The sequence below is a fragment of the Seriola lalandi genome, unplaced genomic scaffold, assembly GCF_002814215.2.
Source record: "Seriola lalandi dorsalis isolate HSWRI2012SDOR001 ecotype SW California unplaced genomic scaffold, Sedor1 jcf7180002054913, whole genome shotgun sequence".
In the NCBI taxonomy this organism is placed as follows: domain Eukaryota; kingdom Metazoa; phylum Chordata; class Actinopteri; order Carangiformes; family Carangidae; genus Seriola; species Seriola lalandi.
The window spans coordinates 215,825-242,458 of NW_019525465.1; the positions used below are offsets into that span (position 1 = coordinate 215,825).

General features: G+C 40.4%; 5 protein-coding genes across 6 annotated transcripts in view; 2 read left to right on the forward strand and 3 right to left on the reverse strand.

Moving 5' to 3' along the window:
* Window positions 1-18,122, reverse strand: part of LOC111673180 (uncharacterized) — a 125,194-nt gene extending 107,072 nt beyond the window's left edge. For both annotated transcript variants that reach the window (XR_015436125.1, XM_023430860.2), the window contains exon 1: window positions 18,095-18,122. Coding sequence is in view for 1 of the 2 variants with exons in the window: in XM_023430860.2 (XP_023286628.2) it covers window positions 18,095-18,122 (28 nt within the window). In the remaining variant the exon portion in view is untranslated. The remainder of the gene's footprint in view (window positions 1-18,094) is intronic.
* On the forward strand, window positions 2,954-10,035 carry abcg2a (ATP-binding cassette, sub-family G (WHITE), member 2a). The gene is made up of 16 exons (XM_023430880.2): window positions 2,954-3,095; window positions 3,709-3,823; window positions 4,091-4,243; window positions 4,548-4,705; window positions 5,015-5,117; window positions 5,311-5,359; window positions 5,445-5,543; window positions 5,647-5,745; window positions 6,190-6,335; window positions 6,542-6,624; window positions 6,734-6,823; window positions 7,295-7,419; window positions 7,643-7,797; window positions 8,540-8,629; window positions 8,872-8,948; window positions 9,439-10,035. Exons 1-16 carry the CDS (start codon window positions 3,043-3,045, stop codon window positions 9,584-9,586), a joined length of 1,743 nt encoding a protein of 580 aa, XP_023286648.2. The 5' UTR covers window positions 2,954-3,042; the 3' UTR covers window positions 9,587-10,035.
* On the forward strand, window positions 12,712-14,569 carry LOC147817705 (uncharacterized). Its single transcript, XM_087169772.1, has 3 exons — window positions 12,712-12,842; window positions 13,647-13,831; window positions 13,967-14,569. Exons 1-3 carry the CDS (start codon window positions 12,764-12,766, stop codon window positions 14,267-14,269), a joined length of 567 nt encoding a protein of 188 aa, XP_087025898.1. The 5' UTR covers window positions 12,712-12,763; the 3' UTR covers window positions 14,270-14,569.
* LOC111673183 (uncharacterized) lies at window positions 14,688-21,677 on the reverse strand. Its single transcript, XM_023430863.2, has 10 exons — window positions 20,319-21,677; window positions 19,769-19,963; window positions 19,451-19,635; window positions 19,218-19,330; window positions 18,996-19,135; window positions 18,461-18,549; window positions 16,124-18,214; window positions 15,594-15,687; window positions 15,366-15,519; window positions 14,688-14,926 (listed from the first exon to the last, which is right to left on the reverse strand). Exons 1-10 carry the CDS (start codon window positions 20,484-20,486, stop codon window positions 14,772-14,774), a joined length of 3,384 nt encoding a protein of 1,127 aa, XP_023286631.2. The 5' UTR covers window positions 20,487-21,677; the 3' UTR covers window positions 14,688-14,771.
* Window positions 21,613-26,634, reverse strand: part of txk (TXK tyrosine kinase) — a 7,192-nt gene continuing 2,170 nt past the window's right edge. The window contains exons 3-13 of the mRNA XM_087169757.1: window positions 25,862-25,926; window positions 25,447-25,506; window positions 25,184-25,238; window positions 24,630-24,709; window positions 24,391-24,515; window positions 24,220-24,294; window positions 23,705-23,876; window positions 23,369-23,585; window positions 22,692-22,756; window positions 22,330-22,448; window positions 21,613-21,818 (exon numbers count right to left, since the gene is read on the reverse strand). Coding sequence (XP_087025883.1) covers window positions 21,613-21,818; window positions 22,330-22,448; window positions 22,692-22,756; window positions 23,369-23,585; window positions 23,705-23,876; window positions 24,220-24,294; window positions 24,391-24,515; window positions 24,630-24,709; window positions 25,184-25,238; window positions 25,447-25,506; window positions 25,862-25,926 — 1,239 coding nt within the window. The remainder of the gene's footprint in view (window positions 21,819-22,329; window positions 22,449-22,691; window positions 22,757-23,368; window positions 23,586-23,704; window positions 23,877-24,219; window positions 24,295-24,390; window positions 24,516-24,629; window positions 24,710-25,183; window positions 25,239-25,446; window positions 25,507-25,861; window positions 25,927-26,634) is intronic.

Below are 26,634 nucleotides of genomic sequence, written 5' to 3' on the forward strand. Positions count from 1 at the left end.
ACACACACACATACACACACATCTCTGGAGGCAAAGGAAGGAAGTTTGCTTTGTCAGGAGACTTAGGTTCCCACTTTCCTTCTGTGACACACACATACATACAGAAGCTTGTCAGAAAACAATGACTCTCAGCTTAAATCAACAAACAGACACAGTGGCAGGATGCTGAACTGCCTCCATACCTTTCAAACGTGACTTAGTGAGAAAGTTCAGGGTATTAAATTCACAGAAATATGTCGGCTCTCAGTTTTCACGTAACCTGAAGAAATCCGGTTAAACTTTGGATTTTTGCCTCTGTAGTTCTGAGGAATCAGCCATGCTAGCAGCATGTTAGCAGCATGTTAGCAGCATGTTAGCAGCATGCTAGCAGCATGTTAGCAGCATGCTAGCAGCATGTTAGCAGCATGTTAGCAGCACAGCTCTACAGATGGAAATTTGCTCTGTCCATCACTTTGGTATGAAATATCTCAACAGCCATCGGATGCAAAGGCATCAAATTTTGTGCGGACATTCGTTCCTCTTAGGATGACCTGTAATAGTTTTGGTGATCCTCTGACTTTTCATCTAGCGCCCCCATCAGGTCAGAATTTCAACTTGTCCAACACTTTGGTTTTCGACCGAGTACCTGCAAAACTAAAGACATACCCATCAGCGAATGTAAACATGCTAACGCTTGAAATTAAGATGGTGAACATTGTAAACATTAAACCTGCTAAACATCAGCAGCTGGTGGTAGCATTTAGCTCACTGCTAGCATAGCCACTAGCATTTCTGATTCTTTGGTTTTATTTGTGCAAAAGTTTTGTTTTTTAGAGTGTAAACGTCTCTTATTGAGGCTTGTTCAGCTTGTACATCACACCCATACACAAATATTAATGACTTAGTTGTTTTTTAAACTTTAATCCTTTAATGAGTAAACAAAAACCATAAAGCTCATTATTCACAAAAAACCCCAAACCACATTTCTATTAGAACTCACCAAGAGGTCATATTGTTTAGTCCGTGTCTGAAACACCAACGTCTCTCCACAAACCTTGAAATTCTTTCGTTACCCCTCTGTTATGAAAAAGTTCAAGGTCTTTGATTATTTTTGTTATGAAAAATGCAACTGGTCAAAGTGCGGTGCACATGTTAGCGTGAGTACAGTCCACAGCTGGTGGTATCACAGGTGTTTTATTGTTCTTTGCGTGTAATCATTGACCAGTCTGAGTCAAAGTTGAAGGAGGATTCAGTGTTTTATAGAAATGTTTACAGCTTCAGTTCATCTGTTCACGTGCGAACGATGTCTGCCAACTTCTCCTTACATAACAGACAAGTTCACAGTTTATCAACCCAGAGCTTATTTATAATCACCATCATTTATGATCGCGCACCGAAAGATTTCACCTTTAGTTTTAGTTTTGAGAAACGAAGCAATGCAGCTTCAAGTAAAGTCACATGTCACACATTCTTTTTAGGAAGATAGCGGTTAACATATTTTGGAAGTAAGGAAAGAAACTGTGCGTCTCATACCTGAAACCAGATTGAAAAGAGCTGTTCATGTCTTATCATGAGAGGGAAGGAAGTTAAACATTTGGTTTGTACATGTAAGTTAAATATGAAGAGGTGGGTGAACGCAGCTCTGGCTTCTCCTCATTCTCTCCTGCCTTTTCTCTCATTGAGCTGTTGAGAAGATTTGGGCTTTTTGACCTTTATCTTTCTCTGTCGGCTTCGTGCACAACGCAGAGTTTAGAGATCTGCGTTGATTTTCTCTCAGTGAAACATTTCTAGACCTCACCAAGTCGGTTTGGTTTACGGATCTGATATAAACCCAGATTTAATGTTGCCACACATCAAGGAGAGTGAAGCTCCAATATGCTTCTGCTAATAGAAAGAGAACAGAAAATAAAACTCAAAGTAACAAATGAAAATGCAGCATCATGGTTTCAATGTGTCATGTGTTTTCTGACAAATGACCTGACGTAGGTTTGACAGGGGGAAGTTGTGTCACCGTGTTAGCCACAATCAGCAAAAAGACAAAAGGTTTCTCAACAGTTGGATCAAAAACTGAACTGGTCAGAAACATCCTCACTTCTCTGCCACCAGAAATATCATTATTATGATTATTATTTACTCAGTTTATTGAAAAAGAACTTAAAGGAGCCAACTGTAACTTTCACTAATGCTACATAGCCAACGTTAGCATTAACAGCGGTTTACTTATCAGTCTTGGCAAGAGCTTCAGCCATCTTGTGTTTGCAAGACAGGAGGTTATAAAACGTCCTTCACGCAGCGCTACCTCTTCAGAGCTGACTGGACGCTACAGTGACTCGGTATCGGAAAGTGACAAGATGGTCTGGCCGTGTCGGTGCTAGCTGGTTAGCATGCAAAGTTCAGTAGAAGAAAGGAAGTGATAGAAAACAAAACAAAACTTACAAATAGCTAATTTAAAATATATTATAAGTAAATTAAAATAAATATATGAAGGAAAGGTGGATAGAAAGACAGAAAGAACCATCATCTGTGAGGCAGAATAAAACTGCAGCATCATGGTTGCAGTGTTGAAACAGAACAGTGTCATGTGTGAAATTAGCTGAATAACTGATGCGTTGGACAGGGGGAAGTGTTCTCTCAGCACAACCACCGAAACATGAATCAAACTATTGCAAAACAGCTTCACCAAAACCAAACAATGAATATATTCTCAGACCGCAGGAGGAAAAAGCCTCAAAAACATCTCAGTTCCTTAAAAATATGACAACACGGCACAAGTGATCAAAAAGTTCACCAACAGTCACCTTGAAGACAAAGAACTGAAAGTGCTGCATCATTTAAAAACATTACAATAGAGATGAACACAGAAAATTACAGGGACAGTCAGCAATATGAGCAATGTGTGGGCTGTTAGCTTAGCTTAGCACAAAGACTGGAAACGGGGGGAAACTGCTAGCCTGGCTCTGTCCAGGACATCACTTCTATAGCTCATGAACTAACATATATTTTGTTTGTTTGTTTATAAGTACAATATTATTTATAATAAATTTTCTGTCTCTCAGTGGGATCATGAAGCCGGGGCTGAACGCCATCATGGGAGCGACAGGAAGCGGCAAGTCATCGTAAGTGTTTGCTCATACTCTTCCCAGTTTAGATGAGACACTGCCCGTCAGTATGGGGTCAGGGATGAGGCTTCGTCGAGGCGTTCGTCAGACGGAAGTGGGCGTGGTTTCAAAAACGAATTTCCAGAAAATTAGCAAAAGGAAAATGTGAATTAATGTGTTTCCATCCACTCTGTGAATATTAGTTCATAAGAGATAAACAGGTGAGGAAGCTTCAGGTGAAGAAGAAGAAGACATTACACAATTAAACAATATTTCTGTTTCTATTAATGTGTGGCATTATCTTTTCACTAAGTCTATTTCCTCTTTGTCCCATTTTATTTTTTTATCAACACACCACAAAAACCTTTTTGCAATATATATATTTTTAAATTTTTCTCTCTGATTTTTTGTGTAAATTGAAAACATGCATAAGAACAGGTGGATGGAAACACTCTTCCTGCTGGTTTGCTGAATCAGATGATGTAAGGAAAATGGATGGTTGTTCTTGTCATGGACAACACTGTTGTGTAAATAAAGGTTTTATATCATAGTGTCTCATTGAAGCTTCTTTATGAATGAGGCGAGCTGATGTGTAAATAAGAGTCGTTGATGGGAGCTGTTTGTGGTTCAGGTTCCTGGATGTTCTGGCAGCCAGGAAGGACCCGGCCGGTCTGTCAGGAGAAGTCCTGATCGACGGAGCTCCTCAGCCTCCGAACTTCAAGTGTCTGTCTGGATACGTGGTGCAGGTGGGTGAGACGGGCAGGAAGCCAGGAGACCCACAGCAGCCAGCTTTGATTCAGGAGAGTTTCCTGGTCGAGGCAGGAAAAGTCTGCACACAACAATAGGACCAGCTTTTTAGGCCAAGAGTGTTTCAGTCGCACACAGGATACTTCAAACTGTTTAAGAAGGTCAAGGGTCAAATCGATAATACCGATAATCGATCACAGATCAAATATGAAAAGATATCTTTGAAATAAAAGTGCATCCAGATGTCGATGGTTTCTTGTCTGCAGGACGACGTGGTGATGGGAACTCTGACGGTCAGAGAAAACTTCAGCTTCTCGGCGGCGCTGCGTCTCCCGTCCTCCGTCACTCAGGAGGAGAAGGAACAAAAGGTCAACAAACTGATCCAGGAGCTGGGACTGAGCCGAGTGGCCGACTCCAGGGTGAGGAGGGAGGGAAGGGGAGAGAGAAAGAAAGAAAGGGTGACAAAAACATACAGAAGAGAGTAAGAGAGGGAAAGAGTAAGGAAAGAAGAAGAAAAAGAAAATGAACAATAAAATGAGACAAAAAGGAAATAAAGTTACAAACAGATGGAAATAAAGAGAGGACCAAAAAAATGGAAATAGTGAAGAAAGAAAGACAAAGGAAAAAGAAATAAGGTGATAAAAGGTCAAAAAAAGAGGGAAGAAGGAAAAGAAAACACATGAAAAAGAGGTAGTAAGTAAAGGTGTGTGTGTGTGTGTTCAGGTGGGCACCCAGCTGATTCGTGGGATCTCGGGCGGCGAGAGGAAGAGGACGAATATCGGCATGGAGCTGATCATCGACCCGTCCGTCCTCTTCCTGGACGAACCCACAACGGGGCTCGACGCCAGCACCGCTAACTCTGTGCTGCTGCTGCTCAAGAGGTGTGAACACACACACACACACACACACACACGCACACACGCACACACGCACACACACACACACACACACACACACACTAGGCTGAAGCCATATGGGGGCAGCAGAAACAAGCTGAGAACACAACACTGACATATTATCACCATATAATGTTGATTTGGTGAACTCGTTGCTAAGTAACGGTTTTTAGGTTTGTGCAATCCAAACTGTTTGGTTACGATGAGGAAAAGACGGTGGTCAATGGAAACCAGCGGTGACCCGTCCTTTACGTTAAGAGAATATTTACCATCTCTCTCTTCCTGTTTGCTCAGGATGGCGAACAATGGCCGCACCATCATCCTGTCCATCCACCAGCCTCGATACTCCATCTACCGCCTGTTCGACAGCCTCACCCTGCTGGTCACCGGCAAACAGGTCACTCATGCGTTCTGTAGCGGCCATCTTTGGTCTTAATAATTCATCTAAACTTCTGACTTTAATTGTTAACCACGTTGTGTGAACGACCTGAGACTGTTTTACACGTTGAGTTGGTTCGTTACGGCGCGGCCTCTCACCTGTCGTTATTCTACGTTTTATTAATGTCTTCATATGAACTCTTGTTCGTCAGGTTTACCACGGGCCGGCACAGAGCGCTCTGGAGTACTTCTCAGACATCGGTAGGAACACGTGGTTAACTTTGACACAACGTGATGTGAAGTGAAAAGTAATGTTAATAATCCGCTTTGGAACTTCATTTCCCAGGATACACCTGTGAGCCCCACAACAACCCTGCTGACTTCTTCCTGGACGTCATCAACGGAGACTCGACCGCAGTCATCAACAGCAGCGTGGACAGAGAAGGTTTGTTGTTGTGACGGGAGAAAGATTTCCACACAGTGTTTATTTATCTTTTATTTATTTGAGTTGAGTGGATTTTTTGCTGAAAGCCTCTTTCTTTGTCCAGATTCAGACTCAGTGTCAATGTCCAGACGGGGGATCGAGGAGAAGCTGGTGGAGGAGTACAGAAGCTGTCAGCACTATAAACAGACCAAGGCAGAGCTGGGTGGGTTCAAGAAGATCACAGGGTCGATCTCCTCATGAATAATCAAGCGTCAGTCAACATGTTTTCAAGAGAATAAAAGATGTAGAGATGCTACATTTGGATTTAGAGATATATTATACACATATTATTTTATAAATTCTTCTTGGATTATATGTGTCATCATCAAGCAAATTGTCTCATAGCTAATTCCCACTCAGGATATTGTCATTTATTTGCTGTTTTGTTTTGTTGTTGTTATCAAATGTATCATGAATTAGATGTGAATTTTTTGCTATTTCTTACATTCCGTTTTGTATTTTTCATTTCCTGAATAATAATAATTATTATTATAATTTAACTAATATTTGTAGCTGAAGTTCACAAAAATGTGCAGAACATTATATATAAGAAAAGAGTTGATGAGCATTAACACCTGAAGTTGCTCTGTCACCGTCTCTCTCTCAGAAAGGATAATTCAGGGCAAGCCGACGACCACCACTGCTGCCTCCAGAACCATCACTTACAACACCAGCTTCCTGACCCAGTTCAGATGGGTTCTCAAGAGAACGTTCCGCAACCTCATGCTCAACCCACAGACCTCGGTCGCCCAGGTGAGAACACAACAAGTGAATTGATTGTCGATTGAAATGTCCAACAACACACACCTGAGGTAACACTGCTGAGTGCTCATAGTGGCCACTATAGGAACTGCAGCCTCAGATACTTGAGGCTTCAGCACTCAGTCATAATTGCTTCAGATCTAAACACATTCACTGTAGTATTATAGTATTGATGACTGTGTTTTCACTCTGTTCAGGTAGCTGTAACCTTGTTCCTCGCTCTGGTCGTAGGAGCCATTTTCTTTGACGTCCAGGAGAATCAGAGCGGGATGCAGAACAGGTATTCTACTCTTCTCTACTTGTGTTTTGTCATCATGTATAACACGTTACAATGTGTATAGTGTGCCGGATCAGATTGTGTATTGATCAGATTGATAATGTGTTTCCAGGTTCGGTGCTCTCTTCTTCATCACAGTGAATCAGTGTTTCAGCTCTCTGTCGTCGGCTGAACTCTTCATCTCCGAGAGGAAACTCTTCATGTGGGTCTGACACACAAACACACACTCATGAGGACGCAGTGTTGTATGAAGAATTTCAAGTCATCCAATAACCTCTAAAAACAAAAAAGGAAATAAATAAATATTATTATGGTCTGTCTTTCTGAGAGTGACATTAGAGGACATCTGTTAGTTCAGTCACATTGTGAGGACTCACTTCCCATCTGGGGACAAAACTGATGTCCCCACAAGGTTAAATTGGTTTATTTTGAGGTTAAAGGAATAGTTCATATTGGGGAATGCAGATATCCACTTTACGTTTCTCAGTCTGTATGCTAAGCTAGGCTAACCATACCCCGAAGTGAAGAGTTAAGTCAGTCCCCTGATGGGAAGTGAGTCCCCACAATGTGATTGAGTAAACATAAATATATAGTTGTTTATCTTCAACTTGTCCTGGTTTAAAAGAGATTGGATCAGGTTTATTGATAAAACTTTTTCTCTCCTTCTCTACAGTCATGAGTACATCAGCGGTTACTACAGACTGTCCGTCTACTTCCTGTCTAAGATCCTGTCTGACATCATCACACTGAGGACCATCCCCGCCATTGTCTTCAGCTGCGTGGCGTACTTCATGATCGGTGAACATGATTTCACTTTTGTTGCTATAAAATCTGAAGAGCTTCCTGCTGCTGTCATGTCTTTATTATTGTTTAAGACCAGGCTTTTATTTTGTTAAACTGGAGTTTATATTTCAAAGTTAGTTAGCTGTTAACTGTAGCCTTATACTTTAGGTGACTTTACAGTTTAGATTTATATTTAGATTGATTATAACCTTGGTTCCTGTGATGTGTGTGTGTGCAGGCCTGAAGCCCACAGTTGAGGCCTTCTTCCTCTTCATGTTCACGGTCATGCTGGTCGCCTACACGGCCACCGCCATGGCTCTGGCAATCTCAGCCGACCAGACGGTGGTGGCCATCGCCAACATCTTCATGACCATCGCCTGTGTCTTCATGATGGTGACGTACACACACAGCAGCACTAACACTTACACATATTTGCTAAAGCCCGCGCCCCCCCCCCTCCTTAGCAACTGTTGCCACACCTGTCAAACATTCCATTCTAGAACTGAACTGCACGTTTGTTGTCGAAACAATGTATCGATTTGTGAGGACAGCAGGGCGTCTACCTCTGTACCTGGCCTGAGAAGTAACACTGTGTTAGCTAGTTACTCTGCTATGCTAATGTTTGCTACTTACATTGGACACAATTTAATTTTCTTTCTTCTTTCCGTAACAAATCAAGTACTACCAATCTGACCAATCACAGACCTAAAAGCACTCTGATTCCCAAAACCATGAAACATGAAAACTCCAACTCCCATTATAATTATTAACATAACTATTTACATTATATTGCAAAATATGTGTTATAAAGCGCTTCACAAGGCAAAAAATAAGATGATTGAACACCATTTAAACTGAGCAGCATTTTCCATAAACCACATTATTATTATGATTATTAAATCTGTTTTTTCTTTATTTTATTTTTTATTAATGCAATGTTTGTTTTATGAGAGAAAAATGTTATTTTGATATAAAGAGCACAGGTGAAGACAGTTTCAGTTTAAAATGAAGATAACACATAAAAACGCACATATACAAAGCCATAAAAACATCTCATATTCATATTTGTTGCACTGAATAAATAAAGATCTAACGTCTTATGTGTAAACCTTTTTCTCTCCCACTTTTTCTGCAGATCTTTGCAGGTTTGTTGGTGAATCTTCCCTCCATCGTCAGCTGGCTCTCTTGGTTGAAATACCTCAGCATACCAAGATATGGGCTCAGTGTATGTACACACACCTACCACCAAATCTGCCTTCAGTTTCCTTTCGTCAGTATTATTGAATTAAAAATAATTTGTTGTCTTCAGTGAGTTTATATTGTTACATGTTTAGTTCTTCTACTGGAAGTGCTTTAGTTTAACTTTTTATGTAGATTTTAAAGCAGAGTTTCTGGATTTCTAGGAATTGAAAAACATATTTCTGACGTATGACTGGATGATGGTGATGTCCCTTTGTGTCTCTCCAGGCTTTGCAGATTAATGAGTTTTCTGGGCTGAACTTCTGTCACGGGTTAAATGCCAGCATCATTCCACCTGGACTCGCGTAAGAAACACATAACAATCAAGTTTAAACATTAATGACGAATTCTAATTTGATTTAACTGATATAAAATTATCACTGACGCCGTGGTAGTTTGTGCCACAGTGACGGCTCCACCTGCTGGACAGCATGACACATTACACCCCAGCAGATTCCTGTTTGTAGTCAGAAAACTGGTTAGTCAGTTTAGTCAGTGACTCAATCAGTTACTTCACATGATTAATTGTTTGGGTTTGAGCATTAAATTAGTTAACCAGTTAAATTATTAGCCCTAAGTTTTGCTGTATGTTATCTAGTTAGTTAAAATGTGAGCCTGTTTCTTTCTCACTGAGTTGATTAAACTTAGTTAGTTAGTTTGTTAGATGGTTAGTTACTTAAATTAAACATTTTAAAAATGGCTGCCACTCAGATAGTTACGTGCTGTAATGGGGAAGTTACTCAGTCAGTGATGTGGTTATTTGGTTAATGGGGAACCTTTGTGCTGTGCCTGCAGTTGCACAGGGGAGGAGTTTCTGACGGAGCAGGGCGTGGATTACTCCACCTGGGGCTTTTGGCAGAACCACATGGCTCTGGGCATCATGACCATCTGCTTCCTCATCATCACTTACCTCAAACTGCGCTTCATCAGGAAGTTCACCTAGACCTTCACCATCACCATCATCATCATAACAGTCACCATGGTGATGTAATCTACGATGCGGTTTAAACCTATGTGCAGCTGGAGGCGCTGTAGTTGTGGTTGTACATCTTTTATAGATATGACTTTAATTTTTTTTTACTATGTTCATTTGTTCATTTTCATTCAATTTCATAAAGTTGATTCATGTGATAAAATAAGAAGCAGAGATCTCGCAGATCGACTGATCATTTGTTTGTAAAATAAATGCTCATGTTTATAGAGAAGTTATTAATATGTAATTTATCCACTCCTCACTAACACTGTAGAACTGTAATGTGTTAACTCATTGAACTGTATCCTGATTTTTCCACTGTACATTTTACAGAAGTGATTTTTTTAATTTTCACATAAATACAAGAATTTTATATTTATGAATTTTTACAAAATAAAATACTGGATTTTTATTCTGAATTTCAGCTCTGTTAATTTTTAAAGTTCAGACAGTTTTATAAACTTAATTTCTCCTGCTCACATTTGTGACATCCAAATTTAAAATTCTTGCATTTGTTTCTATCGAGCTTGAAAGTTGATTCTTCACCCTGGGAATAGTAATTATGAGCTTTCAGCCACATCCCAGAGTCTTCATCAGCAGAGGGAGTTGTTTAGATTAGGTTATGACAACTGAGCAAACTTCATCCACTGATGAAGACCATGATGTGTAGTTGAAAAAAGTGATTATTTTCAATATATTAATTTCTTGATTAATTTTCTCGTCTATAAACAAAGGTTTTTTAAAGAAAAAATCAAAAAGAAAAAATTAAAAAGAATTCTCTACATACTGAAAAATTATATAACTATCCCGCATACCTACATACTTTGAGAAAACATAGATAATATATATATCAATACGTGCAGCTCGATCGGGAATGGTGTACTATGACTTTTCTTAGGGTTTTGAGTAACCATGGCAACATAAATGGATAGAATTCCCATTGAGAATGAATTGGTAAACGACCAAACCCATCCCTCTTTGGAGCTGTACTACTGCGTCATATTTCAACGTAGAAAAATGGTTGAAACCTTAAACGGGTCACAAGACTTGAGACTCTTTTGGGTTAAATCGGTATTTTGACAACTATTACGGTTTTCACAAAATCGCAGTTTACGTTTTGCGTCATTTTTAGACTGTTTCAGATTTTTTAATACGTGCACTCTAACTGCCATCCCTGAAAGTTTTCCTCAAAAAGAAATCTTACAAAATCTTTTAAATCTCACAATTCCCAACCTTCATTGACAATTTTTATACCAAAAATGTAGAGATTTTTGTCCTGTATCACCCAGTTTTGGTCTCATTCTGATGCCTTTTACGGTTTTTGAGGAAATCCCCCCCCAAAGTGCAGAGAGGGCGGTCCAAAGCTCCCATAGACGCCCATGTTAAACTGAGCTCTGAGGCTGTGACCTTCAACAGAGTTGAGGGGAGTTTATTTGCTTGTTAATTGTATATTAATCAGTTACTTGATTAACTGTTGCATCTCCATAAGCTCAAAATAAAAAGCCAGTATAGGTGGACTCTAAGTCAAAGCTCTTTTACCAAACATGACTTTATGATTACAACACAATAATGTGGTCAGCAGATATAACTGTTTATATATAATTGGAGGTTTCTGTATAAACAGATAATGAAGGAAAATACTGTAAAATGCAGCTGTAATAATATAAAATATGTCGTATACTGTTCATTAATAAAAACCGAAAATGCCTTTATATCTGCTCACATTACATCACTGTTACAAACAATCTGCCTTTTGTTTAGATAAGACAAGATAATGGGAGAGGATCATGAACACACACACACACACACACACATATACACACACTGACTGTACAGTAGGTGTGTGTATGTAAGCAGACACTTGCTCCCATAGCAACCAAGGCTATAAACAGTCACAATGTGTGTGTGTGTGTGTGATGTTAGGAAATCTCTGGGTCCTCTTGAGTAACACCAGTAAAGGCTGGAGGGACACAGGTAGAGAGGTAGACACACACCTTTGTGTTGGTGTGTGTGTGTGTAAACGTTTCCATAAACAGTTCAATGCGACCTTGAGCAAAGCACTGAAATATAAGAAGCAAAAAATGGAAAGTAAAAATTGTTCTTAAGTTACTTCCCTCTGCTTTTCCAGGTACTGAAGTCCAGACTGGATCCTAGACAAACTAAACCGCAGCCTGGTGATGATTTCTCTTTGCATCATACTTTATGAACACGATGTGTTTTGAGAATAATCAAGAGAAGCTTAGTGGTTTGATGCTTCACTGATCTGCGCTGGAATAATATTACACAATCTGCTGTTATAAGGTTGGGAGAGACAGTAAGAAGGATTAAAACATGTGGCAGGGAAACTCCAGGTGTAACAGCTGATGTCAAGGTGAGATAAACATTTAAAGCTGAGCCAGTTTCTTGATCATACAGTACATTAAAAGTCCCATTATGTATAAAATCTTTGTATATTGAACTAAACTGAGTATCTTTGGGTTTGGGCCAAAGAAAAGACATTTAAAGATGTCACCTGAAACTTCAGGAAACTGTGAAGGACATTTTTTTAGACATTTTATGATCAAAACATCTCAACGATCGGCTCCATGTGATCAGCAAACTGATCTCAATGCTATCGAAACATTTCATAATAGTGGTAATGGATGAAGTAAAACTGAGGTTTGTGCCTTTTACTTCCAGTTTTTTGTTGGTCAGAAAATGTCTAGACAGACGAAAAATGAATCTATTAATTAATGTCCAAGTCTAAACAACACTCCGTTTTACTTTGAAAAAAAGAGATGAATGAGGAATAAAAAGTAGTAGAAAGGGATGGAAATTGATTTTCAGGACATGTGAGGACGGTGTGAAACGTGTGTTCCTGTGACTCAGGCTGTTTCTCTGTAAACCTTCACCAAAGGAATAAAGTTTTAAAAAGCAGCGATGATTAACAGAGTTTCACCGTGACGCAACTCAGAACCACAAACCCTGACAAAACCTTTCAGTCTAGACATTATCCATCTGTTCCCTTCCCCTCTCCTCCCTCCTCTTCAGTCCTTCCCTCCCTTTTTATCCTGCTTCACCTTCCTCATCTCACGTCTTCCTCAGTCAGTCCGCAGTCTGTCCTCCTTCGTCTTTATCCTCTAATTTGCTGCCTGCATCTACAAAGTCATGTCTTGCAGGTTGACAGGTCTGTCCACCTTCCTCCTCCTCCTCCTCCTCAGAGTTCAGAGCTTCCACTTGACTCACGGTGAGTTCGATTACGCTTGTTTTAATCTGATCAGCTGGAATAATTGCACCTCTGTGATTATTTATTTGTTAGCGTGTTGTCTTCACGGCAGTTTTGCAGGAAACAAAAGACTGAGACAAAAGAAAAACACACCTTCGACCTGTCATCATAAATAATGCAACGCAGACTGAGAGATCACATGGCAGCACAGACGCCTTAATGCACGCAGACATACGACCACAGCACCTGCTGACCTCGGACAGCGTGAAGGAAACAGCTACAAGATTTTAATTAGGAATACAAAGGTTTTTTTAATAAGATACTGTGTCTTTAAGACAGTGAATCCATCAATATCCTATAGGGTGATTACAGTTTCATTATCAATTAATATATTAATTTTTTTTCTGGTTTATTAATTGCTTCGTCTGCAAAATGTCAAAAAGTAACGACATTTCTCACAATTGAGTTTTTTTTTTTTTTTTACCAATAATTATGATCAAAATTTTATAATTTTTAGGACATCATGTTCAAATAGCAGCTCTGTTTCTATCCACATTACATCACATCTATATCTAATACTATGCATATTTAATTATTATTATTTTTATTTCTTTATTATTATTAATTATTTATTTTTTACTGTTAAAAATCTAAACTTCTTATGTTGTGTTTTTGTTTTTTATTATTATTCTATTATCTATCTATCTATCTATCTATCTATCGTGACTTAGCAGATGTTAGCAGATGTTAGCAGATGTTAGCAGATGACTCCTGTTGTTAACTTTGTATCGGCCACTGATCCATGGTGATATTTCCCTCCATCAGCTCGGCCCCTGTCCAGTGTTTCAGACTTTGAGCCTCCAGAGATCGATGGTTCTGCTGTGGGCGACACCTGCAGGATTTTTCCTGTCCCCACGCCGGGCCCCCCGCCGGGCCCCACGCCGGGCCCCCCGACCACCACCACCACCACCACCACAACAACAGCCCCACCTCCACCCATCACCAGGAAGGTATCCATGCATCAGATTAGAAGTTGTTTTGTTTAAACTCATATATAGTGTTAGGTTGTCTACTTGATTTATTCTACTTTAATTGATTCAACTTTCCTTTTCATTGTGTTTTAAATGTCTTTTCTTTACTTAAAGCACTTGCCGCCAAAGAAACCAAAGACCAAAGACACTGGAGCACCAGTCAGGCCACGCCCAGCTCCAGCAGGACCAATCGCTAACAACCACCCCAACCCTGCAGCCCGCCTCCTCCACTACCTCCTGACCAATAGCAGAGGACGTGCAGCCGGTTCTCTCCCAGGATTCAACAGGTTTATGTCTCAGCCAATAGGAGGGCTGTCATCAGAAAGCGACGAAGTACTGGCAAAGTTGCCAAAGAGAACAGTCGTGAACCGGTGGAACGTAGGTTCGTTTTCCTCAGACTCTAGTGACGAGTCTTAAAATGACATCATCAATTTTTGTATTTTTTTGTTTTTATGCAAAACTGAGAGATTAATGGAAAAGTTAAACAGTTTTGTTAATGTTGTAGCTGCATCACTGTTTTAATATCAGTAAATATTTAGTATGTTGTAGATATTAATTATTGTGCTGTAAAAAGGAAACTTTACCAACGCAAACAATCTTCTTTTTAATGTATTTACATATGAACGACCTGTTTACTGGGTTCAAATTTGTAATATAATAAAACAAAAACTATTATTTAACTGCCGTTATTAAAATTTTCACACATTATCCATCTGTTGTTTGACTAAAGATTCTCCTGTATCAATAAACCAGGTGGAAATGGAACAGCCGGTTCTTCATATTAGCGAAATGTAGCCACCGCTAACGCTAAATGAATGAACGGGATAAGGACGAATGTAATGCATCTTTTTATTTAGGCGAGGTCAGCACTGTTGATGTTGATGTTTACAGCGATGAGTCCAAATGAAGGAATCTGTGTTCAGAGAGTCGTGTTAGGACGTGTGTTTTGGTGTGTGTGTGTGTGGCGTCTGTCAGTACTGTTGTGTCCGAGCTGCCGTGGTTCTGATGGCGATACGGAGGGAACTGGCTGTTTGTCTTTCCTCTGATCCTTGGTGACGCCTTTGTTGTGTTTGCCTGGGAAAACATGTATTTGGTGTTTCAACAGTTAGGGTCAATAGATAAATAATTTGTACGGCGTTACAACTCAGGAATATATACATCCACTTATATGTTGACCACAAAAGAAGATCCACAACAGTCGCACTCATATTCCATTAATTTGTCATTATTTTTCTCATGTTGTAACATGTTTTTAATTCATAAATAAGAATTGTTTGATAACAATGTGTTTAATTGGTGGCGCTTTCATGCATATTTCTGATTGTGGGAAAGTTTAGTTTGATGTAAAGACCCAGCAAAGCTGAAACTTTTTCTGCAGAGTGAGGTGTTGACACACTATCAATCAACACCTGTCAAACCTTAAAAAAACCTGGATTGGAACCGTAGTTAGCCTAAAGGGGGCGCTAATGTTAAAAGTGGAAACTAAGATGTGTGTTTGTGTTTTTGTGCATACCATCTCTTCCTCTGAGCTCTGGTAGCACCGAGCTTCTTAGATCTGGGAAATGGATGTCTGATTTCCTTTTGGCCACGGCAACGCCACCGCTGTTACCAAGGTTACAGCGATCAGACAGGAATGAGCGCTCGCTGATCAGACTCTTATCTGACACCTGAAAGGAGAGTTTAGAGAGAACACTTTAAATTCTAACTCTGTTGTACACAAGAAAAACATGCATGCTGTTACCTGTGCTGTTATCGATGCTGTAATGTGGCTCGACAGAGACTGTTGGGCCAGTCGACTATAGACGCCACCGTGATGCCTTGGCTTGTCTATACACCTGTAATACACACACAGAGCGTCCTACCACGTGTCAAAACACACATTAGTTGATAATCAAGGATGAAACAGGCTTCACACAGGTACGACAACTTTAGGCAGAGTTCAGGAACATTTTTTGTGACTACTGGTTCGGACCGAAAATATAGAAGCTACTAAACAATTAATGAGTTAATGTGCATGTTAGAATTTCACTGGACAATTAAAATCCACACTAGGAGTGACAACAACAGTTCAGGACAAACACCAGCTAGTGCTAGCTTAGTTTTTGACTAGGCTTCTTGCATCAAAGCAAAGTGGTTAATCAGTACTGCTTCATTAATCAGATGCTAGCTAGCTTGTGTGGTTGTACTTTATCGTTGGGGTCTTTGGGGCGAGGTTTGATATTGTCTCAGGGCCAAGTCATTTTAGTAGCTGAATTGTGGGAACTTTAGTACCTAAGGCTGTGGCTCCCAGGATGGAAACCGGCCCCGAGGGTATGATGATCACTGGCGGCTGGGCTGTTGGCATTGACGACAGAGAAGGTGGGGATAAGGGTTGCTGAGGAAGGAGGGAGGAGGAGAGGAGTGGAGGAGGGAGGAGGAGGTGGAGGAGGCGGAGAGGAATGGGGTACACTGAAATCAGACTCATTAAGGTCTGTGGTATCAGTGCTGTGTAGGACGAAGCTTCTCTTTGAAGCTCTGTGGTCTGGAGTTGTGTCATTCCTTTCTGGCTTACTATTTGTCTTCCTTGTCTCTGTAAGAAATTTAGTTTTCTGAGTCCTTGTGGACAGTGTTGTGGTGGACATTCTGTAGTTGCTAAAAGACCCAACCTTTGCTTGAGATTGTCCAATAAAAGATCTGGAGTGAGTGTGTTTCAAGGATTCAACTTCACTGCTGTCGTTCTTTATTTTAGGGCTTGAGCTTCCAGAAACCTTTGAGGATTGATTTACTAAAGTCTTGGTTCTTGCACTGGTGGACAGGGAAAGTGCTAAATCCTCTCTGTTCTCTTTATCTGAGACTTTGAGGGTGTTGGTTTTAGGGATTTCACTCAGTATGGAGGCTGATGTTGGTCTGGATTCTGGACTGATCTTAAGTTGGAGAGTTGTCTGCTGATGGACACTGGAGGGCTCTGAGGATTCGGGATCCTCTTTGTGATTTTTTCCAGAAGCATGGGATACTGGTATGTGCTTTCCTGCTGCTTTGGTTGCTGGTCTTAGCTTCAAGTTTCCGTGATCCTCCTTAATAACCTCATATGAAGTATTAAAACTATCCTGCTGAGTTTTGGTTTTGATTGATACTTCTGTAAGTTCCCTGTCTTTCTGAAAGTCCTTTGAAGGTTTGTTGGATAAACATGTGATGTCATTTGTGGGTTTAGCAATTGAAGTCAGGACAGTTTTGGACAACTTTGGATTTGATACTCCTTTGGGCAGTGTTGTAGTGCTGTGTGCAGGACTGGTGTCGATAAAAACTTTGAAGGACTGCGTTGAAAGATCTGAAATCCGAGTCTTTGATGGGTTGATGGACAAAGACATGTTGGTTTTGGTCATTTCTGAGTCAGAGTTTGAGGTAGCCTTTGACAGCTTGGGGTTTGACGTCAAAACTTTTGAACATTCAGACATCTGTCTTTGCTCTGGGTCTCGTGCCTGATGCTCCGAAGTAGTGGTCATCTTGCATAGCTTGGTAACAGAAGGGATAATTAGGGTAGTGTGGTCATTGCTTGATGGCTGACACGCTTGCAATGCCAAGCTTGAGTCTGTTCGATTGACCTTTGATTCCAACAAGGCTTTTGAAGATGAACTCATATTTGGATGGTCAGTGGTTGCGCTTTTAGACATTTTGGGCACTTCCTTTTTTGCATTGTTCCAGCTTTTCCCATACTCCTGATTTAGCATCGATTTAGAAGATCCACAGATGTCCATCACATTTTTCTCAGTCCTACTTGACACAGTTGTGTCTGAGCCACTAGAATGCAAACTACTGGAATCTATATCTTTTGTCTTCTTTGTACTTTTTAAATGGTCTTCCCTTGGTTCTACAGAAGCAACTTTCCCATGTTTAGGTTTAGCTACCACTGTGTTATCGTTCTTCAGACCCGTTATGGTCCTTGTACCTTCTGACGAATTAGAAGAAAGGGTTTTACCTGATTTAGAAATCTCAAGTTCCTTCATTAACCCTGCACCAGTGGCTTTTCCTGTTTCACTTTTCATGGCCACTGAAGCCCTTACTACATTATTGACTACCTTAGCACCTAATGTCTTGGACTGTTTGGTGGACATCAAAGGTTCAGAGATGTTCCGAATAGTTTTAGAAAGCTTCGAAGGTTGTTTTCCTTTTGTTTTCTCCGTCTTCTCTTCTTCCTTCTTGTCTTTCTTCTCCTTTTCCTTGTTAACTTTCTCATCCAGATCTTCCAGCTGTTTCTTTTCTTTGCCTCTTTGGTTTCTCTCATTTCCTTCATCCTTTTCTCGTCTTGGGGTTTTGGTTATTTTGGGAAGGATAGAGTTTTCCCTGATGTCCTTTTGGATCTTGGCATTCAGCTCATTTAAAAACCTGTATAGATACATAGATAACATAGATGCAGCAGTTTAGTAAATTGCTTACGGAGGCTACCCAACAGTCAAAGGGTTGATTCATGCTATCCGCTTGTTGTCCAAGGGGAGAGTTAGCAGACTATGAAATGTTGCTAAATACTCTCTTAAACCTTAACAGAGTATTCGATTAGGTTAGTTGCTCTGTAAAAATAATCTGTTCATGACAATTGTTGAATTGTCTGTTAAACTACAAACACAAAGATACCTGATGTGGAAAGAGTCCTGTGTGAACAGAGGATGTTCTAGCAGTTCTGAACACTGAGCCCGTCTTTCTGGGTCCATCTGGAGACAGCTCTGAAAGCGATGACAGAAAGGTGTTACCGATTCTGATATGTCTTACTTCAGATCTAAAAATGACTAAACATAATGAACAAATTCATAGCTTGCAATACATCTCTTGGCTTTTAATCAACAGAGCTTTTAAGTTCCTGTATTCCATCGCTCTTACTGTATTTAAAACCTAGCAGGTCATGAACAGAGCTAAGCTACATACTAGCAGCTGGTAAACTGTATTTGTATTTGAAGACGACGTGGCTCATAACGTTTATTATTCATTCAGTGTTTCCTCTCCTCTCTGTTCCGGTACCCTTTACCACTCGGAGTGGGAGAATGATAGAATTTAATACGCCATCATCCTGTAATTACACTGTCTGCCACCAGAGGCTGCTGTTGCCTTTGCCACTAAGCAAAAGTTACACAGTCTTACTCTCAGTCAATTAACTATATAAACTAAATTGTACCTGTGCCAAGTCTATGGCAGTGGATGTGATTGTAGGGAAGCGCTGCCGCAGTGGGACTTGGCCGTAACATTCTGGCAACCTGACTCCAGAAAAGACGGGATTCCTGTAGAACAACTCCTGGTGATGAGCAGTCAGGTTACCTGTTATGGAAAAAAAGGAGAACTTAATGGTGTTGAGTGGGTTTGTAAAGGAGATTTAGCATATAGGACTATTTTTGCTTACCAAAGCACCTGACGATGTGGTAGATTTGGTCGAGGTCAGAGTCTCCGGGAAACAGAGGTTGACCTGTTAACATCTCTAATAATAGACAACCTACAGCCCACACATCCACTGGTCTACACACACACACACACACACACACACACACGCACACACACACACACACACACCTGTTAACATTTTTATCAACAGACAACGTAGAGCTAACATCCACAGGGCTACACGTAAACACTTACTTTCCGTATTTAATGTCTCCCACCAGCAGTTCTGGGGCTCTGTACCAGCGAGTGGCTACGTAGTCGGTGTAGACGCCGCCCTCAGCAGGCGACGCCATGGTGCGGGCGAATCCGAAATCGCACAGCTTGACCACGCCCTCCTGAGAGATGAGGATGTTCTCTGGTTTAATGTCACGGTGGATGATCTGTGTGGGAAAGAGACGAAGAACGAGCTAAAGTCTGTAATCCTTCATCTGCTAGCCATATTTGAAGACCTGGAGAGGAAGACCTAAAAGTCTGGTGAGGTGTTTGGACGAATGCTTCATTGCGTGTCCTCACATTTTGCTGGTGGCAGAAGGCTGCAGCCCTCAGGATCTGGTACAGATACTGGCGGCTGGCGTTCAGGTTGAGTCCACTTGGGTTTAGCTCCAAATCATCCAGGAGTGTCCGCTCCACAAACTCAAACACCAGATACCAGCGGCGACGGCGCTTCCACACTTCCAGAAGGTTCACCAGGTTGCCGTGACGCAGTTGCTTTATGGGCGAGAGAGACGAGAGCGGAGAAATAAGCATTTGTGAATTCAAAGCTGGACCTGGTTACTCTGACTGTATGTCTCATGTTTTATTAAAGCATTTTTAACTTGACGCAAATTCACCTACAACCTTGTATGAACAATGAAGCTAATTTTAGCTCGCAGCAGCTGATTTGTCTTCTTCTAAATGTAAGAATAGCGCTCTGAGTTGTTTTGGTTGTGTTTGTCTTGTGATTGACAGGCTGCTTTTGTGTTTTCCTTCACTCAGGTTTCAGTCTCATTCAGACTTGATTGACTGATTGACTGATTGGCTGACTGACTGACTGGTTGGGTGATGGACTGACTGACAGGTTTACCCTGAGCAGCTTGATCTCCCTCTGGGCGATCTTCTTCACCATCTTGTCATCGTCGGAGTCCATGAACTTCTTGATGGCAACGAGGCGGCCGGAGTCTCGATGACGGCACTTCAGCACGGTGCCGTAACTGCCCTCCCCGACCAGACCCAGAGACTCATAACGCTCCATTACAGGCTGTTACCTGGAGGGTGTAGAAACAGTTAAGACCAACTGATTCTAAATATATTAACAAAACCATTAAAGAATTAATTAATATTAATGTGTAAACAGTGCTGTAAATACTGCTGTAGCTGGACAGTTATCTCCCATCACATGTGTTGTGGCAGCTAAACATACAATGACATCCCTTTAAACTCACAGTGATATGGACCATTAAAATCACTGTGGTGAAATATCACAAATGTGACAGAAACACTACAGAACATAAACAACAACCTGCTGAGTTCATGTCCGCTGAAATGTACAGTAAAGGTCAGTTTCTAAACACACGCACACACACACACACACACACACACACACACACACACACACACACATACACACTAACCTTAAAGGGGAATTCCTTTTGAAGCTTTAATCGGTGCCGTGAGCTTCCGTTATCAACGTAAACACTGGAGTAACGTTTTGTGTGTGTGGACAGTCACCGGAGAAGACAACTTCACTCTGTGTCTCGGTATGTGCGTGTGTGAGTCCGTGTGTGTCCCTGCAACTGCCTGCTGCCACCGACAACGTTACCATAGTAACGCCCCCCGCCATGCTCCACACAGGGAGATCGAACCATCCGCGGATAGAACGTTACGTCAGCGAAATTAAATTTAAAAAAAAGAACGTTACGTCAGCGAAATTAAATTTTAAAAAGTTACGGCGAAATTAAAGGAGAAAAAAAAAGAAAAAAAGACGAACGTTACGTCAGCGAAATTAGATAAAAAGACCGTTACGTCCGCAATGAATAAATAAAAATAAAAAAGACCGCAATTAATAAATGACCGTTACGTCAGCATAAAAAAAATGAGCACAGCGTTTTTTGGATAAAAGAATGCAAATTATTTGTAATCTCGTTTGCTCTGGAAATATGCTGTCAACATGCTGATGACTCATTTAATAACTGTCAAATGAGACAGTGAACTGTCACTGTCTCTGTCTCTGTGTACAGAAAGAAAGACTAATCGTTCTAATGGTGCAGTTTCAGTCTAAAAATCATTCATTAAAATGACTAATTACTTGATAAGCGACACATTTCTAGTGAACAGCAAGTCAACAACATATCTGTGGGTCTCCTGTTCAACTTTTTCATTCACTTGCTTTCACGTGACACTGACAGAAGCTCTCTACCATCACCTACTGTCGGTTTTAGAGCACTACACAATGCTGTAATTTCCCCTCCCTTCTGCAGATGTGTATAAGAGACAGTCCCTCTGGTGATATCATTAACCACTTCCAAGTTGGAGCGGTTTTCAAACGGAGTCCGACCCTCTGAGTAGATCTCCCACATCACCACACCTGCACATGGACACACTCGGCCTCAGTACTGTAGTAAAACCTTCTAAAATACTACGACCACTACTGCTTGTACTACTACGACTACTTTATATTTTGGCTAGGAACATATGAAAATTGTTATTCTTAACTTCCTGTAAAAAGGAGGCGGCAGGTTTTCTTGATTGTTTTGATGCATGGTTAGTAAGTTAAATGGTAGATGTCTTGCAAACCATGTTTTCTTTGGGATTGTTGTGTGAAAATAAAAGAGAACTGGAAGGGTCAAGTGAATGCATCACCTCCGTAAAGTTGAGTTTCAGAGGTATTTTGTCACACCTGAATCTCCAGTATTCCAGACATGTATTGATTCAGGATTCATTCGACATTGGAAATTTCAGCTTTAAATTACTGATTTTGGCTGAAGCTGCTTCACATCTAAAAAAAAGTTAAAACTGGTCCAATCCAATCAATACTCTTACTATGAGAACTGCCTGTACTAGTATCTCAGCACTAAGGTCTGTCAGAGGTTCCTCACCGAAGGACCAGACGTCAGACTTGCTGCTGTATTTACTGTAGTGGAGAACCTCAGGAGGAGACCACTTCACAGGGAACTTGGCACCGCTGGAGCTGGTGTACTGGTTGTCTAGAACGTACCTGCAACCAACAACGTAGAGTCAAAACATACACCTGTAGAACCGCTGATACAGTAAAACTGACAAAACATAGTTTCTAGCCATGCTAGCCGTTTCCCCCTGTTTGCAGTCTTTGTGCTAAGCTAAGCTAACCAGCTGCTGGCTCTGGCTTCATATTTACCGTACAGACTAATAAGAGATCTAATAAGCATGTTTCCCAAAATGCTGAATATTCCTTTAAAACTTTAAAAAATGGCAGCCATACCTGGTCATCCCAAAGTCGCTGACCTTCACCACGTTGTGCTCGTTAACCAGACAGTTCCTGGCCGCCTGGATGAGAAAAGAAATAACCAGAAACTTATGACAAAAAGCTTTATACTTTTATTCTGCTTCATTTGAGAGGGAAATATTGTACTTCCTGTATCTTACAAAGTGAGAACAGTAACTACAGACACATGAAGCTGAATTAGTAGTTTGATGTCTCTAAGTTGTAAAAACTTTTTACAGCTTTTTAAGGATATTAATAAATAATTGTCACAGACCTTAAATAAAACCTTCAGCTCCATCAGAATGAATGAACTAGTTTAAAACATAAATCTAAATATATTGGGTATCAACCAGACAGTTTACTGCCACTTATCTGGGTCCAGCTCATTCTAATTAATAAATTATTTTACTAAGAATTATTCTTGTTGTATTGTTGTTCAAATATCTTTCAATTTAATTTAGTGAAACCTGCAAAAACCCTGATATAAAATTGTTAAAATTTGCTCCAACTTTACCAACAGCAGGACGCGATTTGTAAATAATCGGCTACTGAAACCACCAGTAGAAACACCAGACAGTTGAATCCCTCTTCCCAGTATCACTTGTGTTTTACAGTCACTAGTTTCATTATTAAAATGCACAACAAACCGCAGACACACACACACAATGACTCACCAGGTCTCTGTGGATAAAACTATGAGACTCCAGGTACTCCATCCCCTCGCAGACGTCCTGGCACATGGACAGAAGCCACGCCTCCTTCACACCTCCACCCTTCTGCCGCAGGAAGTTCAGCAGGCAGCCGTTCTCCATGAACTCGGCCACGATCAGCAGGGGGCGCTGTTTCAAGCAGACTCCATACAGCTGCACCAGTTTAGGGTGGCACAGTCTCCTGGGAGAGGCAGCAAACACAGACTTTCACTTCAATGTTTTGACAAGAGGGAAGTTTTTCAGAATTAATCGAAGGTGTAGCTTTTCTTTTAAAGCTCCCTTAGTCTTCTCCTTCCTTACATCATGACCTTGGCCTCCTCGATGAAGTCCTCCTCGTACATGGCTCCCTCTCTGATGGCCTTGATGGCCACTCTGTGCTGAGACCTCCACTTGCCGAGCCTCACCAGACCGAACTGCCCGCTGCCCAGCTCCTTCATGAAGGTCAGCTCGCTGGGGTTGAGCTCCCACTTTTCTGGAAGGACGGAAAGAGAGAGAGAGAGAGAGAAAGAAGAGGGGCAGGATAATGGATGAAAAAAAAGAATGAGAGATATAGTGGAAACAGAAGAAAGAGAATCACAAATTACACAAAACTGTATGAAATTGTTTTTGTACACCAGTCGATCAGACTGTAAGAGATAAAGATTTAACTATCCTAAAAGTTCTCAATATTTTGGGGAAAGAGCCACAAAGTCTGAGATATAAAGTACGGTATCGTCTGCATATAAAGACACTTTATACTTATTTCCAGCTTTTATCTCTCCCTCAAACTTTAGTATGAAACTTAACGTCAAGGACTTTTAATCGCAAATATTTACCTGAGCTGAATCCTGATGTAGCAGGTACACACCTTCCCATTGGCCCCACTGCATATCGCAACCTCGTCACAAGACCTATACACGGACACACACATAACACACCATATCAAATGAAGCATTACTAAATCGTTTGCACTGTTGTTTCATTAACACGCATAAAAGTGTACGTACCTGCCGCGTTGTGTTCATGGTAGTGTATGACATCCGGTATGGAGTTGAAGGTGTGTTTTTCAGCCAAGAAGAATTGTCCGGTGTCGCTGAGTTTGATCTGGTAATGCCTAATATCTCCGCTAGTGCTGCACGTACACAAGCAAAGGAAAAGTTCATCAGTTTGCAGGTGAAGACTTATTGTACATATTCATTTTGTCTAGGATTTTAACCTTCAGTTTAGAAGCTGTGATGTCAATCACCTTAACGTCTTGGTGTAAACGGAGACGGTGTAGACTCCCTTCTCGCTGGACTCCCGCACCACAAACCCACCCTCTTTGTCCTGGAAAACAACCAGAAACACCATCGTTTTACCCAGAAGACACTAGGATAAACATTAGATTAGATCTCAGAGAATCTATGTGCTATTATTTTTTTTTAAATTTAGATTTTTTTTTTATTCTATAAAATGATTAAAAATGCCCGTCACAAGTTTCCACAGCCCAAGGTGACGTCTTACATTGATTACTTTACAAGATTTTCAGTTTATTATTGAAGAAGACAAAGAAAAGAAGTGAATTGTCACATTTCAGAAGCTGCAAATTTGCAATGTTTTATATTTTGGCTTGAAAAAAGACTGAAACGATGAATCAAATCTCAGATATTTGCTGATTATATTATTTTTGTGTCGATGAACTAATCGCTTCAGCTCTACTCACAGTAAATATAAAGAGGTGTGAACCACTGCACTACACGTAGGTATAAAGAGAAACATGAACAGACAGATGTTGAACCAGGTAGACGGACAGGTAGATACCTCCTGTCTCAGCAGCTGCTCAGCTTCTGACCTGGTGATGTTCTTACAGTACCACCTCCAGGAAGGAAAACAAAAACACTCAGTTAATGGTTCAATTATTGCCTTTTGATCAGAGCTACTACAACAACAACAACAACAACAACAACTTATAGCTCACAGCTCAAAGTAGCGACACAGAAAACAACACGTTGAAACTCTGATGTCCCAGTTTTCCACAAATATCACGTAAAGTTGAGGAATATGACTTGTGATATAAAACTCACGAGTTTGCCTCGATTCTGTTTTTCTCTGTCACGTAGTTACTGGGGATGAAGCCTTTGTTCCTGATGGAAACACAGCGGAAAGAAAACATCAATAATCTGCCTGATGAACATTCACAGACTCAGCTGGGATTATTTGTTTACACTGTACTGTTAAAATAAATTTCTATTTCAAAATGCCAGTTTCAGTTTCAGTGTAAACATGCTGATATTTTATATATGGAATAACATTGTTTTTTGTAATCATGGAATAATTATTTAATGATCACAAAAATATCCAGACTCATGCTCCTGTTCAGCTCTTCATGAGACCAACCTCTTCATCACACATATTATTGTACAATAATATAAGATCACATCATTATAATTTGATTCCTACGAATGTCAGTCAACAGTTATATTGCAGAATAATCCTGACCCGTGTTTGTCCTGCGCTCGCCACCACAGCTGGTCCTGTTTGTGCAGGATGACGTACTCCTCCCCCTGCGGACACAACACACTGCATCACACTGCATCACACTGCAAACAGCTGCAAACAGCTGCAAACAGCTGCAAACAGCTGCATCACACTGCAAACAGCTGCAAACAGCTGCAAACAGCTGCTTTTGGAAAATCTTTGTTTATGCACCTAAACAACAGGATATTCTGTGTATTCATTTGTGGTGTATGACAGTTTTACTCTATTGATGTTGTTTGTATTTATTGTTGTAACAGTGTTTTTTATGCTTGGAAACCAGATTTTAATCAGAGACTTTGATCTGATTAAATGAAGAAAACTTAAGTGAAAAAAATAATAAATAAAGCAGAAAATGCTCATATTTGAGAAGCTGGAAACATGTTTGATAATCCTTTAAACTTTAATTGATTTCTAATAAGTCTCCATAAGTGTTTATAAGTCATAATTAATGGCTTTATTAATAATTAAATTGTTTAATGAGTCTTAACTCATCAGTTATAAGACGACAATGGCAGGTGTTAATCCTCTCTGTTTGTTAATGATTTAAAAATGACAAATGTCTGTAATTATCAAGGTTGTAAATATCAAAGTCCAACCAGCCAAAGGCATTTTAACAACCTGGCAACTGAAAAGTTTTAATATAACTCATCAATAAAACATTATCATGTGATTTATGAACCATTAGTCAGAACATCAGATTTAATATGTGTGTGTGTGTGTGTGTGTGTGTGTGT